At 38.6% G+C, this 19862-nt stretch overlaps 1 protein-coding gene across 4 annotated transcripts in view; it reads left to right on the forward strand.

Annotated features, from left to right (window-relative positions):
- Positions 1-19862, forward strand: part of LOC122670834 (callose synthase 10) — a 103691-nt gene that overhangs the window by 13372 nt on the left and 70457 nt on the right. For all 4 annotated transcript variants that reach the window (XM_043867839.1, XM_043867840.1, XM_043867841.1 and 1 more), the window contains exons 8-19: positions 7329-7426; positions 7634-7751; positions 7961-8089; positions 10684-10757; positions 10868-10946; positions 12693-12785; positions 12887-12989; positions 13098-13221; positions 13333-13519; positions 13631-13683; positions 14502-14562; positions 14720-14801. In XM_043867839.1, coding sequence (XP_043723774.1) covers positions 7329-7426; positions 7634-7751; positions 7961-8089; positions 10684-10757; positions 10868-10946; positions 12693-12785; positions 12887-12989; positions 13098-13221; positions 13333-13519; positions 13631-13683; positions 14502-14562; positions 14720-14801 — 1201 coding nt within the window. The remainder of the gene's footprint in view (positions 1-7328; positions 7427-7633; positions 7752-7960; positions 8090-10683; positions 10758-10867; positions 10947-12692; positions 12786-12886; positions 12990-13097; positions 13222-13332; positions 13520-13630; positions 13684-14501; positions 14563-14719; positions 14802-19862) is intronic.

The raw sequence follows: 19862 nt of genomic DNA on the forward strand, positions 1-19862 counted from the left end.
ACTTTGGTTTGATGGCTGATTCAAAGATCACTATGATTGAGGTGGTGTCTTCGACTTCTCATCGGGTCACTGAGAAGAAATTAGAAGGAGCTTCTAATTTTCAGCAAGGAAAGAAAATTGTTCTATTGGTAGTGACATGCTGTGATCAACAGAGTTATCTGATGAAAACAAAACCCGCTACTAATGAGTCGTGGGACATTGTTGATGTGCGGATTTTGGGACAAATGTTAAACTCTATGGAGAACCAGATTGTTGATCTGGTAACGCACATCGACACTGTGAAGGAGTTGTGGGAGTTTTTGATTGTTTTGTATTCTGGACAAAACAATTTATCTTGGATTTATGGGTTATCTTAGGAGTTCTATCGGGTTGAAAGAAAGGGACTTCCTTTGACCCAATACTTTGCTGATTTTAAGAGGATATATGAAGTGTTGAATTCACTACTGCCTATTAGTTCTGATCATGGTTCAGGTATCGGTTTTGGATCTGGTTTCAGCCAGGCAAAAAACCGAGTTAAGCCGAGATCTCAGCCAGTTGGTGCATTTTTTTTTGAACTCGAAGTTAGGTTTCATTGGTTTTTTGATCTAGTTAGGTCATGAAACTTGGTATACAACCAATTTTGGGCCATTTAAACATAATGACACTATTAGATTTTGAAATATCAAAGTCCAAATACAATCGAAATATCTCGGAAATCTTGGCGAGACCTCGTTCCATGGTTCTGATATGTCTCAGATGCAGAACTAGCGGGAGCAACTCGCGGTTATGGGTTTCTTAGGTGTTCTTGGTATGGAATATGACTATGTTCGTTCCAGTATTCTTGGTGGTGATAAGGTGGCTTCTCTTGCGGACACTTTCTCATGGGTTCTCCGGGTAGTCTGTTAAAACTCTTATGATTCTACACCATTTAATAGTTCAGCCCTTGCAACTTATACTCCTAACCATGGGAATGACAATGGAACTAATGGTAGTACTCGTGGTCGTGGTAATGGTAGTGGTTCTAGTAAAATTCCCTATCCTGGTACACAAACTACTTCGTAGGGTTTGGGTTTTGTGAAGACATGTCACCATTATGGTTGACCAAGTCATATCCAATGATTTTGTTGGAAACTTCATCGCAAACCATCTCAGCAACAGTTTGCCAATTCAAAACTACTAGTATTGAACCTGCTCCTCCACCGTCTTCACAGTCTGAGGGTAGGATGGTGAAAATGTCTAATGAAGATTGTGCAAGGTTTACTCAGTTTCAGTTCTCTCAGCCTTCCCAACCCCCACTGCTACTTTTGTCTAGACAGGTAATGCCACTACATGTTTCTCCTCTTCTTCTTGTCCCTGGATCATTGATTCAGGTGCATCTAATCATATGTCTGGAGTTTTAGGTAACTTTTCTTCTTTTCACACTTCCAATTTTAGTGTTACATTAGCCAATGGTTCTTTAGCAAAGGTTACTGGCACTGGAACTGTTCATCCCAACTCTTCTTTGTCATTTTCTTCTGTTCTTCATTTACCTAATTTTCCCTTTAATTTCTTGTCTGTCAGTAAACTTACTAAGGCATATAACTATTTGGTAACCTTTTGTCCTCATTTGTGTCTGTTTCTGGATCTTATGACGAAGAAGATGATTGGTAGGGGGCATGAAAAAGGGGGTTTGTATGTGCTTGAGGACTCTTCTTCTGTTGCATGCTCAAAGTGTTTTGTCTCCGCATCAAGTGCACTGTCGTTTGGGTCATTTGTCTTTACAAAGTTTAAAGAAACTTGGTTCTCGTTTTTAGTTTTCTTTCTCGTTTAGATGAGTTGTGTCAGTTTGGGAAGCTCCACTGTGTGAGTTATTCCCCTCAGGTCAGTAAATGGTCTGCGCACCCTTTGGCTTTAGTTCATTCAAATGTATGGGGTCCTTGTCCTGTTGCGTCTATTTTGGGTTTCCAATATTTTGTTACTTTTGTTGATGACTATTCTAAGAGTCACTTGGCTTTGCTTAATGAAACATTGTTCTGAGTTATTTTGCATTTTCTGTGCATTTGTTATTGAAATTCAGACTCAATTTAATATGTCTATTCATATTTTACGCAGTGACAATTATTTTCTGCTCCTTTTTCTTCTTTTATGACTGATTGCGACATGATTCACTAGTGTTCTTGTTCAGACACACCATAACAAAACACTGTTGCTGAACAGAAGAACAAACATTTGATGGAAGTTAATCGGTCCCTTCTTTTTGAAATGAAAGCTCCTAAATTTTTTTGGGCCAATGCTGTTTTGACAGCATGCTATCTTATTAATCGCATGCCCTCTTTTGTTTTACATGGTGGGATACCTCATTCTTTGTTGTTTCTGTTTGAACCAATGTTTGTTCTACCACCATGTACTTTTGGGTGTGTGTTTTATTCGTGATCGTCGTCCGGGTTTATCAAAATTGGATCCTAAATCTATCAAGTGTACTTTTCTAGGATATCTACGTACCCAAAAAGGCTATCGGTGTTTCTCTCCTGCATTACAAAAATAGTTTTTCACAGTCGATGCCTATTTCTTTGAGTCAACGTCTTATCCAGAGTCCTTTGTTTTATCTGAATTGAATGCTGATCTTCCTATATCTATTGTTCAACACTCTGTTTCACAAGTTTCGATAGTTACTGCGCCATCTCCTCCACCAACGCCACTACTTCCACCACCGCCGTCACTTGTTCGGGTTACCTATATTTGTCGTCCTCGAGTTGATGCTGCACCCCCGGTTTCTTCTCCACCATCTTCATCGACTTCCTTTGCGGATCCTAGTCCCAAGCTAAGTATTCCATCTTCTGATCTTGATATTCCTATTGCTCATCTTAAGGGTGTTCGGAGTTGTACCAACCTCCCTTGTCCAATTTTGTGTCTTATTCTTGTTTGTCGTCCTCATTTCATTTATGTCTTTCTACTATTGCATGTCATCCTATTCCTAAGTCTATTACAGAGGCATTGTCTAGTCCTGGCTGGAGGGCAACTATGGGGGAGGAATTGTTGGCTTTGAGGGAAATCACACGTGGGATCTTGTACCCTTACCAATGGGTAAGTTTGCTATTGGTTGTCGGTGGGTGTGTTGTTAAAGTAAACCCAGATGGTTCACTTGCCCATTTGAAAGCTCGGTTGGTGGCTCAGGGGTATGCTCAGGTTTATGGAGTTAATTATCTGGATACGTTCCCCCCTGCTACCAAACTTGCCTCTATTTGCATTTTTGTTTCTCTTGCAGCTTCTCATCCTTGGCCGTTGTACCAGTTGAATGTTAAATACGCTTTCCTTCATGGTTTTCTCCATGAGGAAGTCTATATAGAGCAGCCTTCTGGTTTTGTTGCTTAGGGGGAGTTTGGTCTGGTGTGTGAGCTCAAGAAATCCTTATATGGTTTGAAGCAGTCTCCTAGGGCGTGGTTTGGAAGATTTATTTATGTTGTTCTTGAGTTTGGACTGTTATTATGTAACAATGATCACTCGATGTTTTATCAACAGTCTAGTGCAGGGAGGATATTCCTAGGTGTATATGTGGACGATATTGTGATTACCGGAGATGATGTTGAGGGTATTAAGCACTTAAAGATTCGCTTACAACAGAAATTTCGAACAAAGGATTTGGGAAGGTTAAAAATTTTTTGGGTGTTGAAGTGGCCTAGTCTCGAAAAGGTATTTCGCTTTCCCAGTGGAAGTATGTTCTAGATTTGCTTACAGAGACAGAAATGTTAGGGTCCAAACCTTTGGATACTTCCATGGACCCCAATGCTTATAGCTGATAATGGTGCTATTATAGATGACCCTGAGAAGTAATTGAGGCTTGTTAGAAAATTAAATTATTTGACTGTCACACTATGTGATATTGCCTTCCCGGTCAGTGTTGTGAGTCAGTTTCTGTCCTCTCGTAGGAGTTAGGACATCTCATTGGGTGCTATTATTCATATCTTGCGGTATCTTAAGAAGGCTCCAAGCCGTGGTCTATTGTATTTTGATCATGGCCATGGGCGTATTGAGGGTTTCTCGGATGCCGATTAGGCTGGGTCTCCCATTGATAGATGGTCAACTACTGGTTATTGCATTTTTGTTGGTGGGAATCTTGTGTTGTGGAAGAGCAACTAATAGACCGTTGTGGCTAGATCTAGTGCAGAGTCAGAGTATCGGGCTATGACACATGTCACATGTCACATGTGAGTTGATATGGGTGAAGCAATTGTTGGCTGAACTTGGATTTGCAGATGCGTCTCCTATGCAGTTGTGGTGTGATAACCAAACTGCTGTCCACATTGCATCAGATCCAGTGTTCCATGAAAGAATGAAGCATATTGAGGTAGACTGCCATTTTGATCTAGAGAAGCTACAACAAGGATTTATTTCTCTGCAGCATGTTCGCGCAGGAGAACAACTTGCAGATGTGTTTACGAAGTCTCTAGGAAGTGGGAGGATTGATTATATTTGTAACAAGCTGGGCATGATTAACATCTATGCTCCTGCTTGAGGGGGAGTGTAATGAAAATAGGGTATCGGGATAAGCGCCAGCACTAATCCCGATGTGACTTGGGTATTAGGTTATTTCTTTTATTTTTGTTTTTCCTGTTTTGCCCTTAAGTGATTATTATATAATGAATGGAGGTAGGGAGTCCAAACGCACGGTTGTGACTCCCTAGAGTTGCAGCAATACTTTTCTTCTATCTCTTTTATTCTTTACAGAACTCAACTATAAAAACAGTGGCAGAATTGTAATAACTTAATACCATATAATGCAATCCGGGGTTCTAAGACCTTGCTCGGATCGCTTATGGGCCCACCCAATCAACAATGTTCCAAGTATTAAAAGGCAAGGGCAGGTTGGTAAATAACCAGAAATTTTCAAGGGGCTATTGGTAATAAAGTGAATACTATTTATTGGAAATGAAGGGAGCTACTACTCTTTGATCAAGGATAGACTTGGAAGCAAACTTAAAGTAACGACATGAGGTACTTAGAGGTAAAGGGAGGGGCAAATTTGGAAAATGAGCTAAATAAATAAAATAACAGCATAATCCTTTGTCGACTACGAGTTACGAGATAAGCTCACAAGTTGCAATTGATGAAACAGGGAAGGATCCACTGTGAAGGATGAAGAACCTTCGACCATCCACAGGGTAGGGGCAGCGGGAGGTGTAGCTTGCGGGAGCATCGTGGAAACGCAGCTTTGCCACCAACACTCGTCTCCTACCTCCAGCGTGAACCAAGAGCGGAAACCATTGAATCAAACAAACTTCGAATAGAGCAAGAGGATATCTAAACAGAACACCAGTAAACGGTAGCATCATCAGATTGACATCATCTTCACAAATAGCAGCCAATGATAGCACCACAACAACCGACAAATGATAGCAGTAAATCGAAGAAGAAGAAGAAGAAGAAGAAGAAGAAAACGATACTCGACTAGGGTTTTCAGCAGCAGAAAAATGAGAGAAACTTGGTTCTTAGGAGCAGGTCAAGCACCGGAACCCCTGCAGACCTGCAATCAATTCCATAAGAGCCAGTTGCTGAATCGATCATCAACAATCAATAGCAGCGATAGAACCTCTGTCCAGAAAAAAGGCAATTCTAGTTCTTCGATTAGCAGGGATGAGGATAATCAACAATAATCAAATAAATCTTCAGCGATACAACCTCTGTGGAGAAAAATTAGAGAAACTTGGTTTGCAGAAGCAGGTCAAGCACCGGAACCTCTGCAGACCTGCAATCAATACCATAAGAGCCAGTTGCTGATTCGACCATCAACAATCAATAGCAGCAACAATCGATCAGCAATTCAGCATAGGCCTGATGTGTCTTCTTCTTCTTCTTTTTCTTCAATCAGCAATAGCAGCAGGGGGATGAATCGATTCAGGTATGATCCATCATACAAATACTTCAATCTTGATCGAAACCCTAGTTCTTCTTCTCCTATCAACTAGGGTCTCACAAATAGGAATAGAGAGCATAGGTGGCTGTACACCACAAGCCAGAACCTTGAACGACTCTCAAAACAGATACTGGTTACAGCTCTGATCCGAAAACACCTGCGACATATCCACCGGCAAATCTAACACCAAGCTGTATAGGTTTGCTGCACTGGTTCTTCAGAGTGGTGATGACATGCTTGTAAATCATCTCCACAATGGTCTCAAAGGATGCAAACTTCATCACGGTATAGGGAATCTGACATCCTCAGAGTGGAACAAGTCCCTTGCACAACCCAAGATAGGCCCAAGATAGGAATAGAAATCAAAACAGTAAGCAGGTGAGAGAGAGAGAGGTGGTACCCTTTACACCTTGTCTCTATAACAGTTATGTGAGGGAAGTTGATTGGGATGGTATTCACCTTTGATCAGATATAGTGCCCGTCCCATTCCACAGCTTGATAATGGTGAAAGTTGGAAGTCGTAAAAGGATCCATGGAGTGTTGGAAGTGACTTTATATTAAAGGAAAGGAGATAGGTGAGTGCTTTGAGGTGATAACAGATTTGTCCCTAAATAGTGTGTTAATATGTGGTTATGCTACCGAAGGGGTATGCAGTATACTTGTTATATTACTTATATCCTGTGGTATATTTGTTTTATAGTTGGTTTTTAGTCTACCGCAAGGACTTGAGTGTATTCTTGTCCTTGCGGCCTTGTAATATTATGAGAGGACTGCCGCTAGAGTGATATGATTCTTCTCTCTTTCGGCGGTCTCTTCTTCTTCTTTCTTCTCCTACATTGCTGGTTCTGATCTTCTGTTTCTGTTATTGTTTCATAATGGAATGGTGGAACAAGACTTCTGATTTCAAGGGACCTGATGGTTGATCCTTACAAATGTGGGGTCCTTGAAGAATGCCTTAAATTTATTTACTTGTCTATTGACCTATATGACTTCACACCTAAAGAACCTTCATGAATTTTTTTCTTAAACTACTTCCTGCTATTCTCGCTGGTGCCGGGTGGCTTGGGCATCTCAATTGAAGTTAGCTTTATCTATGCATTCTCATGTTTCCTTTGCGTGATGGCATGGATGCTTTGAATCTTAACATACTTACAGTTTGGATTAACAAGTTTAAAGATTAAAAGGAAAAGAAGCCTAAGTTATATGGTCTATAATGTGATGTGTCATCTGATGCTTAGTTATCTCTAGGTTTCAGCACTATTTTGGCAGCCTAGCTATTTTCTGATCTTCCACTTAATTGGATGCTAAATTGAAGTTTAAATTTATTGGTGGAATGCTACTTGTTTGGGTGAGTCAAAATGTTAAGCTTTCATATGCAAGTATTGTATAACAAAGTAGATACACTGAGGATGCTAAGCTAACTCATCATTTCTTTCTCATTTTTCTCTTTTACATGCAGAAGATAGATGAAAAAGCTATCACTGAGGTTTTTCTGAAGGTGCTTGATAACTATATCAAGTGGTGCAAATACTTGCGGACTCGTCTTGCATGGAACAGGTAGGCCTGATGAATTTGTACCTGACTGAACATTGGGCTGGAGTAGGCTACACTACGGGTCTCAAATGTTCAGATCAAATTTTCAGGGTGGGCTGGGCCAGGTTCAGGATGGCCCTGCTCAATTTGTATCCCAAATTCTAACTATTTGTGGTTCTTTTATTCTATATTTGCATACATTGAAAAATGTCCTGCAATCTTGGTTTGCAGTATTGAAGCAATCAACAAAGATAGGAAGCTTATTTTAGTTTCTTTGTACTTCCTTATCTGGGGTGAAGCTGCAAATGTTCGCTTTCTTCCTGAATGCATTTGCTATTTGTTCCACCATGTAAGTATCTTATGTAGCTTCTTGGTCTGCCTCAAGCTGTTTTTCATTTCCTTGTGTTTAATAGATCGTCATCCTCTAAAGTCCTTTAATTGACAATATATGTGAGCATGCATGCACACTTGTGTGGAATATATGTGATTGCTGTCGCTTCTGATCTAATTGGATAGTTTATGTTGATGAAACATTTATATCCATTATGTAAATTACAGATGGCGAAGGAGTTGGATGCAATATTGGACCATGGTGAAGCTAAGCCAGCTGCTAGCTGTATGAGTGAGAATGGTTCTGTGTCCTTTCTTGTTGAAGTCATTACTCCTATTTACCAAACAATGGCCGCGGTTAGTGCATTCTCCAACTTTTTTTTTTTTGTTTGGTGAAAAGGATATCTATATGTAAATGCAAAAAAGACTTACAGAGTTTTGTACGTCTAAGATATATCACACCATGTAAAATCTATACTAGTAAAGTTCTCAGTAGCTTCTGCCAATTCACAGTAGTTCTTTATAAGGTTCCAGGGGATGGGAATAGAGGAAAGAGGATTAAACATTTCACAAAACCCCTGGTTGCAAAACCATATTTCTTTTAGATTAATATGTTCGTTCTTAGCTGCTTTCCATCCTTGGACGATCCCAAAAAGTTCAGCCTCATTCTCGTCTTTTGTCAGCAGTCTACCTGCATCTGTTAGGAAATGATGTCCATCTAACAAAATGTAAAAGTCCACTGTGCTAGTTTATGATCGGGTTCATAAATTCCTGCTACCAGTAACCAGGCAATTTTTTTTTAACATTACCAGATATTGACAAGAGTGGTTAGTGCATTCTCCAACTTTACTTGCCTGTAGTAAGTGTAATTATGACTTCTGTGTGTTCCCCAGCTTTTAATCGAAATATCAATGGTTTTAATTTAGGATTTGAGATTTTAAGCAACCAGAACTCTTTTACTTATTAATCGTAAAGATATCCTTTAGGGAAACTTTTACTTGTGAAACTTGCACATGCAAGGAATTTTAAAATGGAAGTTTATGGAATTTGCTTTGGTTGGACTCTTGGTATCGTTATGGCTTGTTTACATATTATGCTTGTTACTCACCAAAATGCTGGCCATTGTTGGAGAAATGTTTTTTGTTGTTTGTCTACAAGTATCAGCATATTTTGGATCATCTGTTTTGTTATCCGGTTAGCTTACAGGGTGAAGATGATTATTATTCCTTCCCCCCGCCTCCCAAATTTAAATGACATCTTATCCTGAGTTCCACTTTCATTGTATTTTCTGCATGCTGCAGTTATATCAACACAGGTAGGTAGAAAAATGTTTTGGACTTTCTCCTAACTTTTTTCCTTTGCACTGAAGATGTTGATTACAAGTTTGTGTTTGAGGGTTTCTTTTTGCACCCCCTTCTAAATGGATTAAGGTCTGTAATGTCTATTTAAGATATTATATGTCTGGAGGAGAACACTCTTGTCAGTTGCCTGATCTTTGATAGTGTTGAGCAGCGTCCTAAGGCCTGCTATTGCTTCATGGTCCAAGAAAGTTCATTTTGAAACCCTCTTCGTTTATCCAGAACTCAGAGTGATCTTTCTGAAGGAAGGAAGACCTGGCAAAGTTTTTTGAATCTATGCTCTGGTAGATCTCATACTCTTGCTGGACTGAAAAGAAAGCTAGATGGTTACGTGTCAGAATGTTTCTTTGAAACATCATTTACTCCATGTGCATGGCCTGGCTTTCTGAAATGCTTTAAACCTGCAAAACCCTGATGACTCCAGTACATGTCCAACCTACAGCTGCCCACCTTAAAATAGCCAGCCCTTATTTCTTTCATGAATGCTTGGTCAAAAGATTCCTATAAGACCTCATATTGGTAGTTGGTTTTATCAGTTCAGCAGCTATAAACCCCAGTTGCATCGTTAGTCCAGCCATAACATCCTATCTTTACTATAAACCAGTTTTCCAATCATTTATTCATTATTGCAGTAAAACTTACTCCTAATGAGCTATCTCTAGGGCCAAACTGCTATGTGGGGTTTTTTTTTTTTGTTTAGTTGTGGGGGGGGGGGGGAGGGGGTTGTAGCTCGAGCCTAGACTAGGAAGCAAGCTCAAGCATGACCCATTCTGACCTTGGGTCTTAGTTTGTCTAGTCAAAGTTCAGTCCGGTAATCCCTTCTCCACCCCAACACCCCAAAAAGAAAAAAGAAAAAAGAAACCCAAGCTCAATCCAGAGAAGAGTTTTTGTAGGTTTGGCTTGGATGTTGGGTTTCTGACTTTATGGATAGCTCACTTTCTGATTTTAGCAAAGGAATATTACATATATGCTTAAAATTTGGGTTGTATATAGTCTATTATGGTAACTTACTGTTAGCAACTACATATTCTAAATCCATAACCTAAGGTTTATAATATGTTCAATTGTCTTTTTCCCCCTCTCCCACCACCCCCCCCAAAAAAAAAAAAAGAAAAAAAAGAAAAACAGTCAGTCTTGAGTTTTTCAGGTTCTGGTTACTCAAGACCTCAGCCTGAGACCAACCTGGGGAACCTTGATTTTTTTTTTAATATCTCAATTCGAGCCCAACTCTAAATCTGAAAAGTCTACCCTTACCTCTTGTTTTCCTGGTTGGGCTCATGTGGGTGTGGATAATCATCCATCGTAGCCAACATTGGAGATGCATAGCGATCAATTTTGAAAATCTGTTGTAGAAAGGCAGGCCCAGTGGATTATGAATGTTAGGGAATACTTGAGAGATTGTGAACTTCTTTTTCAATAAGCCAAAGGGTTTGGTTCATTGGAAATGGCCCAGTATGCTACACAAGGCCCTTAAAGAAAAAAATCTCATAGTTAACTCTTCGAAAACTCTTTGTAGTTCTTTGAGAATCTCTGTATTGCATTTTCCTCTTGTTCTTGTTAGCAGTTACATTTCATCATCTTCTATATTAACAGGAGGCTCTAAGTAACAATGGGAAAGCCGCACATTCAGCGTGGCGGAATTATGATGATTTCAATGAATTTTTCTGGTTTGGCTTTTTCTTGTTGATAATTTTTTTTTGGGTATGAATAATTTTGCATTTACTTCAGATAATATTATTTTGCAATAATTTTGTGTTGTCAATCTCAACATGTGTAGGTCGCGCGCTTGCTTTGAATTGAGATGGCCATTGAAGAAGGACTCTTCATTTTTATTGAAGCCTAAGAAACGGAAAAGGGTTGGTTTGAAAATCATCCGTGCCCATATTTTCCTCTATAATGAAAACTTTTGCATGATTTTACATATTTCACGATGTTGAGTTGGAGTCCAATTTGTTTCTGGCTTTCTGTTGAAACTGATCTGCAGATCTTTTTTCTCAGTTTGGTTCATGTTTTTTGTTTAGAATATTTTGCTGGGGCGACTGTTTCCCCATGACGATAAGCTTATGTAGACTGCCTACACATCTGCTTCATGGCAGCTCAATTAGCACTCATATTTGTAGACTTCTTGTCCACATACCATCTTTCCTCATGTAAATTTGATACCTAATAAATTTCCTGGCATGGAACTATGAATCTCTGAAAATTGGTTGAAAATTCAACTTTGATTCAAGAGATGAAAATACCAAGGTAAAAATTCAAAACATGTGAGCCTAATGGTTTTGCATAGATCAGCCCTACGTATAGCTCATAATGGTGAGCCATTATAGCTGATATTAATGGGACTTTGTAAGTGGCATAATACTATTTTGCAGTTGTAGGTTATATTCTTGTCTTAAAGGTTAGTAATTGGAACAAGTTAATGGATGCTCAATGGTATTTGATCGTGAAGGCTTTTTTTCTTAGATATATTTTAGGTTTGGTTATTTTAGGCACCATTTTTACTGGGGGCTTTTCATTGTAGGATTTAGTTAGGTTACCCTAATGTCAGTGGTTACTGGGCCTAGTGTAGTTGTTGGTGTTATTAAATAACACTCGCAAACAATAGCTTCTAAAATTCAATAATCGCATTTGGAATTGAGTAGAACACTAGAACTTAATGGGGATTAGAGGGTTTTTAGTATACAAGGGAATAAAGGGGAAACTTTATTGGTGTATAACTGGACTTGATGGCTAGAGGTTTGATTGTTCAGATATATCAAAACTCTTTGGATTTCAGAATTTCTTTAAGAACAATAACTAGTAAAAAAATGGTTAAGTAGAAAGTGGATAAAATAAAATTTGCCTAAAATTGAAATTTTAGGATATGAAAGCATCAAATTCTCAGGATTTTAGAATCCCATCACGAAACTGGCTAGACCTGATTAGAGGGAGCAGCTGAAGACAGCCTAGCTTTGATTTCAAAGGAAATGGAGTCCCAAATCTGCTGATGAGACCGAGATTTGGAGGTTCATTTCCTAATGTTATGCTCCATCCAGATATGATCATGGTACTAAATCTCGTTTCGTTTCGGTGTTTCGGTCTGACCGAAATATGGTATTTTTCTGTGGGTGTAAAATGCCAAAAATGACCAAGATTTCCGAAATTTTCGAAATGAGATGACCGAAATTACCGAGATTTACGAAATTTCCGAAACAAGATGACCGAAATTTCCGAAATTTCCAAAATATTGCATTTTTTCATATCGGACTTGCGTTTCGTTTCGGACAGGTCGAGATACTCTAAATCTTTTGGAAGCGCTGTAAACAAGACATAACAGTTTCAAAGGAGCTGATGGATGCCTACAATATTATTATTGCCTACAGTTTTATTCTTGATTCAAGACTCTGTTCATTTTTCTTAGTCTTGTGTTCTGTAACTTCTGTTGATATTGCAAACATCATTCGTAGGTTTTTCTATTTACATGGGAAGGTATATTTTTCCCTTCTTATTTTGACTTTTCTGCAAATGTTTCTATGTCATGCTGGTACTCGGTCTTTGATTCTGAGATTTGATTCATCCATATAATGAGAAATTTTTTTCATTTTTTCCTCTAAAATTGACAGACAGGGAAAACCAACTTTGTTGAGCATCGGACGTTTCTTCACTTATATCGGAGTTTTCATCGTTTATGGATTTTTCTGGTCCTGATGTTCCAGGTTTATTCCTATTGTATTCGTGAAATGGGGTTTTCTTTTAATGATCAAATATTTTTCTATTGGCCAATTTGATAAGTTTTTGTTTGATTGTATTAATGCAGGGGTTGACAATTATAGCTTTCAGCAAAGGAACTATTAATCTTCATACATTTAAGAAAGTTCTTAGCATCGGACCAACCTTTGCTATTATGTGTTTCATTGAGAGTAGGTCACATTTGTTAAATTTTTGTGCACTTTTCCCCTAAATTTACCCTTTCTGGAGCAAAAAAATTTTGGTATAATTTTTCGGTGGAATTTTACCTGCATTGATAGGTTGTTTAGATGTGCTACTTACATATGGAGCGTATAGAACAGCACGGGGCATGGCAATCTCAAGGCTGATTATTAGGCTTTTCTGGTTTGGTATCAGCTCCGTATTTGTGATTTATGTGTACATGTGAGTCTAGATTCCTCTTTGATAATCACACATGTATCTGACGTTGTGAATTTAGATTTGGCATTGATTTTCTTCTGTAAATGATTTATGTTTTTTAACTTAAAATTGCAGAAAGGTTCTGCAAGAAAGTAATAATCAAAATTCAAATTCGTTCTACTTTCGGATTTATATTCTTGTGCTGGGTGTCTACGCTGCTTTGCGGTTCCTCCTTGCAATGTTTCTAAAATTTCCATTTTGTCACGTGGTTTCGGAAATGTCTGACCAGTCCTTCTTTCAATTTTTTAAGTGGTTATATCAGGTATACACTTTTTCAAAGATCCTTTTTTTTCTTTCTGATAAGCAGGATATGATTTTTGTCTCAGAAATGTGTTCCTGGTAGTATAATCTATTTCTCATATGTGATTTTCAGGAACGATTCTTTGTAGGACGTGGTCTTTTTGAAAAGACTAGCGATTATTTGAGGTTGGCTGCAATACTTGGAATCAACTATTTCATTTTATTCTTTATTATGTTCTTGTCTCTTGTCATCACTGTTTTGAAATATTTGGTCAATTTGGCTTAGTTGTATGTCTTTTATGATTTATTTACTGGTGGATTCATTGTATGATGTTCTTCCTCCTCCTCTCTATGATCTGGTTTATTTTCTCTTTTCTAAAGCTCATAGTTATGTTCCATTGCTTATTGATAACGGCAATTTTTTTCTTAATGGGAAGGCTTAGATAGCCAGGAAAGTTAATTATCTGTGGAAAAGTATGTGGATACCATTCTTAATCAAGTTGAATCTTCAACTGATTTGGATGGTTTGCTTTGTGGGATACTGGAATGTAATTGGACATGTTATTGTCCCAAGAGCCTTTCATATATGTCATTGTATTGAGGGGAGCCGCAGTATGATCCTCTGCAGTTTCACTCGTTGAAGTGATATGAGGCATCGTATAGTGTCTTTCATAAATGTCATTGTATTGAGGAGAGCCGCAGTATGATCCTTTGCTGTTTCACCCGTTGAAGTGATATGAGGCATTGTATAGTGTTAGCTGTGTGCCATTCCCATCCGAATGTTGGGAATGAATCTGCAATTGTAATCCTCTTGTATGATCTTTTCACTTTTCTGCGTGGCTTTATTCCTATAGTTTGTTAATTATATTTCCATTTGGGCTAACTGTCAAAGATTCTTTCTTCTGTTTCATCCATCAAAGTTGTTTGTTTGGCTTTCTTAACCCAGAGATGTCTTGTGAGTACTTCAAATTTTATTATGATTTTTTTTATTATCTGAAATACAGGTATGTGCTCTTCTGGTTGGTGATCTTTGGATGTAAATTTACATTTGCTTACTTTCTCCAGGCAAGTTTAAATGCCTTGTTTTAGTTTAATGCTCAAGTTAGTTAAATGTCTCTTTTTTCTTTCTTTCTTATGTTATCACTTCTTCATGTCAAACATACATTTACTGAGGCTTATGTTTTATACATTAAAATATCCTCTTGGTTATGTGACAATACAGATCAAACCACTGGTCAGTCCTACCATTATTATCGTGAATATTTCAGATTTAACTTACTCATGGCATGATCTTGTCTCAAAGCGTAAGTTCCATTCTGTTATATTAGATATAATTATTTGATCATCTTCTTAACTTACTCATGGCATGATCTTGTTTCAACTCTCAAAGCGTAAGTTCCATTCTTATATATTGGATATAATTATATGATTATCTTCTTCTTGTTACTTTAGCATGTCAATTTGTTGGTTTTTTTTGGAAACATGGTATGTGAAGTAAAATTTCATATTATAATGAACACAGTCAAGAGAGTGAGAGCCCCAATTTAGTTGGACGAAAGGCTTAGTTGAGTTGCGTATAGTGTAAAACAGTCGACCATTGATCTTCTTTTCTTGTTGCTAGGTTGCTTTCTTTTTTGTTATGTCATCAATTCTCATTGGTATTCTGATTGTCGCCAATTACATGAGCAAATGAATAACACAGTTATGCAACCTAAAGCAGAAAATCCATTAGATCTTGAGTGTTAAACTATTGACATTTTGGACTAGATATTGGATGAAGCGGCTTGTCATCTTTCTTACCATGGCGTAATAAATTAGTTTGAAATAGAAGCCTTTTCCTTGAATTGTTATACGTTTACTTTCTAGGTTGACATATTTTCTGTTCTTGGTGAAGCTGCTAGGATTGATCTTAATCCTACTCAACTAAGGCTTTTCTCAACTAAATTGGGTCTGCCACACGGATCATATTGTGCCATTCAACTCTGGTTGAAGCAAATATTTGTTTGTGAGTGTGAGGTTGTTCATTTCTTTTTTCATCATTTTCTCATGCCATTATTGCTATATCCCTTGGTCTTTTAGATCCACTAGGACCTATACTCCACATCTTTTCACTCCTTTCCAGTGAACTCAATGGCCTCCGTTGCAAATGCCTATTACCAGCTCAGACATCCCTTCTATTTATCTCCTATTGGAGCCACTCTTTGATCACCTTAATATTTTCTTTTCTTAAGTTGTCTTTCCTACCTTTTGTACTTGTACATTTCTCTTTCTTTATCTCATCTAGACTATTTTGCTTTAGTGGTGTTGACATCCTCACATTCAGCTCTATGCAACATTGCTGTTCTTATAGATTTCCTATAGAATTTTCATCCGAATTATAGTGAGATGCATCTATCCCAACTCTTCAGAAGCAATTCTCCACTTTAACAAATCCTGCTCTAATTCTATAAATAACATCTTCTTCAATTTCTTATTCTTTATTTAGGAGATAGTTATCTAGGCGACGCCTAGGCGTCCAGGCTCCTTGGTTGCCTTGAGCGCCTAGGCGGGTACCTTGGATGTGTTGGTGTCTCCTTGATTTTTGAGCCTCTCCAATGCCTTGGTCACCTTGCCGCCTTGATACCTATGATTAGGACTGACATGAAATAACAAATATTATTATTATTATTTTTTTTTTGGATGAATAAAAATTTAATTACGAAGAAAAGGGGAAGGGATATACAAGCCCGAGGGCCAACAAACACGGAGCTAGCTAGAGGCTAGGAAGAGCTCAAAATGGTGGAGGGGAGGCCCCAGGAGACAACAATCAGCCTGTTCCTTGGGGAATCCCTTACACTACTCGGGGGGAGGGAGCTAGCTTTGGATGAAACATCAAATATTATTACTTAGGTATCTCCCTACCATCTATCCTACCACTTTATTTTCATTTTCCATCCTATCTATCTCAAAGCTACACTCATAGTTGTTAAAGTGCTAGGCGATCCAAGGCGTTTGAGGGCCTTCGTAAGTGCTTAGGCGACAAGGTGGCCCTAGGCTTCCTAGTAAATTTTTTTTAAAAAATATATCCATTATATCTAGACTAGTATAACAAATAGCCAAATAGCATATTAGTAATGACATAACTTATTTGGAAGATCCTCACCAACAGAACCTCCATTTGGACTTCTTGGGTGTATGCTGGGCCCCTCCGTAGAGATTCCATTTGGTCCGTTAGTCCAGGGACTGACTCCTCCTGGGTTTGGCACAGAATTCTGCAGATGAGACATTTAGCCAGGGACGCCATTTCGTGCTCGATAGATGATGGTACGTCCACCTTGCTTTGGCTGGACAAGTGGCACCCTTCTGGTGTCCTCTCTTCTATTGTGAGCCCCAGAGATATCTACTCCCCCAGATTGGACAGATTCGCCCATGTTGCTGCTATCATCTCCAGAGGCTCTTGGTCCCCTCCCACCTCCCCTCCCCCTCTCGCTGACCTTTGGAGCTCCCTTCCCCCCATCCCCCAGGGCATCGAGGTAGAGGTGACACCATCTTATGGCTTCCCTCCCAATCAGGCAGATTCAGCTCTCACTCCGCTTGGGATTTGGTTAGACATAGAGGGACCCCTTGTCCTTGGTATAGAGTTGTTTGGTTTCGTGGTTACATACCTCGCCATAGCCTCACCGCTTGGCGTGCCCTTGCTAGCTGCCTTCCTACCCAAGCCTTCCTTATTTATCGGCATATTCAGGCCCCTCCCAACTGCTGTCTTTGTTGGAATGGGACTGAAGATGTCGATCACCTTTTCTTTTCATGCCCTTTTGCTGCCTCTATCTGAACCTGTGTTCTCCGCCATTGTTGGCCCGGTCGACGCACTCCTCTTCCTCTCAGTAGGGAATGGATTTGGATTGACATTACTTTCAGAGGGAAATCAATCTGCGACTCGGTTGGCAAGATTGCCTTTTGTGCCACTATCTCTCATATTTGGATGGAACGCAACCTTAGAAGATGGACATCCAACTCCCGCTCTTTCGACACGACTTGGAAGGCCATTTTTTTTGATGTTTCATTTAAAGCTGGATCCCTCCCCCCCGGTGATGTGAAGGATTCCCCAAGGAACAAGCTCATTGTTGTCTCCTGGGGCCTCCCTACATCCATTTTGCGCCCTAACTAGTCCCTAGTTTCGGCTTGCTGCCCTTGGGCTTGTATATTCCCTCTTTTTCTTCGTAATTAAATTTTTATTCATCCAACAAAAAAAAAAAATGACATAATTCTAAAATCTACATTTCTATTTATATGCTACATCAAGAGTAATAAATATCCAAATAACATATGAGCAATGATATAATTATACTAAGAACACTATAGCATATGATTAAGATTTAAGAAACAGAATTATAAATGAGGAAAAAAGGACTGGTTTTTAATAACTATTAGCTAACAATAGAAAAGTAAAAACGAAGGTTTTAAGTATCGTAACGTATCCTCCGATACTAACCGATACATACCTTATTTTTAGGGTATCGATATGATACGGCACCGATACGATACTTAAAAAGTATCAACGGTATAGGGTTGATATGTGACCCGATATGGTTAATACTCTCCAATGCGATACGATACGTCTCTTAAAATCACCTGTCCGATATGATACCCGATACCGATACTTAAAACCTTGGTAAGAACTCAACAATAAGTGAAGCACAAAGAACACCAATAAACCACTTGAAAAGTTGAGAAAAACAGCAGCAGAAACTAGTTTATCAACAGTAATAATACAAGCAAGATGCAACAAGTCAGTAATTAAAGTTTAAACTAAACAGCTTATACTGTAGGTTACACAAGTTGTGTAGAAAGAGATTTTATTTTTAAAATTTTCTTGGGGTTGGGGGGGGGGGGGAGAGGGGATGTAACAGTTAAAGAGCACCCTGCACTATGTCAATAGATTTATGCCTAAATGCTAGCCAGTGCGACATTGCATCTTCAAAGAATTGGCTCGCGCATATATTCTTACATTCGTATTTCATCCACACCTCCACTAGCAGCAGATATACCAAATCTCAGCTTCATATTGTAGAAACACATTCAAGCAGCCCATAACTATGATCCAAAGCCACACTATGATATCATGATTTTGATAAAATAACAAAACGATGTCTATGATATGTATTACAGGTCTACATTTTGCTGATGGTCTCAGGATGAGGATATATCATTCAATTTATTATAGACAAAAGAAATGAGGGCGGAAAAATAAAAAAGAAAAGAAAGAAAAGAACATAATGCGTCACGGGGAAGAAGGAAGAAAAAAAATTGTAAAGGAGGAGTGATGCAGCTCCAAGTAGGAAGAAGAAGGAGAAGAAGTCCTGATTAGGGAGCCATAGATAAGGATTATTATTTTCCATACTTAGTTTATTTTCCTGTTTTTAAATTGAACCGGTTTAGAATTGGTTGCACCCAATTGGTTCAATTGGTTTAATTTAAGTGAAGTGTTCCTATTGGTTAATAGGTCCTTAAATCCTATTGGCTAGTATGGAATCTTCTTTTAAATTAGTTGTTTTAAGTTAGATTCTTTTAACTTAAGTTAGTAGGGTTAAATAGGTCTTTTTACTGTTTTAAGTTATTAGTTTAGTTTTAATTCCTTTCCTTCCACGATTTTGTGAAGGAGAAGTCATTAACTTGTATTAGGATTTGGCATAAAGCCATATTATAAATAAAGTAAATCGTGGAGGCTCCCCCACATTGAATTTTGAATAAAAAAAAGATTGTTTTGCTGCTGGCCGATTGCTGCTACTGCTGTTCCTGCTCCTTTGTGAGTGTATATCCTTGTGGATCTCAAGGTGGATAGGGTGGGTGGACTTCTGCGACTCCTTGCATCGAGAAGATTGGGAGGTTCCTTCAATTTTTAAGTTGCTGCCGGTGGATTCCTGATGTAAGTTTGAAGCTTAATTTTCTGTTCCATCCATTCTTCTTTCCCCCATTCGATCCCTCTTATTTTCTGTTTGAAAATTTGAAACCCTAGATCATCTAAGCCCTATCCAGCAACAACCCCTTATCAGAATCTTACCAAATTCTGATCACAGTTTCCCCTCCATCAGTCCTACACTCGATTCAGACTGCTGCCCCCATCCTTAGTTCAAAACCCTAAAATTCCCTCATCCCCCATAAACCCAAAAACCCTAAATTCCTGTTTAGGCATAACCAGCCATCAGAAACCCTCCCTGCTGCAACCGAACCTTCCCCCTAGCTTCTCTAATATTCGACCAAAAGCCCTACTCCAATCTCCAACTACAAACCCTAAATTCAACCTATTTTCTAAAACCTACAACCCGAAACCCTAACCCTAAGATTTCAGAATTTTAATTTTTTGTTTGAACCTATTCAAAACCTAT

This window comes from Telopea speciosissima, chromosome 8 (genome assembly GCF_018873765.1).
Source record: "Telopea speciosissima isolate NSW1024214 ecotype Mountain lineage chromosome 8, Tspe_v1, whole genome shotgun sequence".
Classification (NCBI taxonomy): Eukaryota; Viridiplantae; Streptophyta; class Magnoliopsida; order Proteales; family Proteaceae; genus Telopea; species Telopea speciosissima.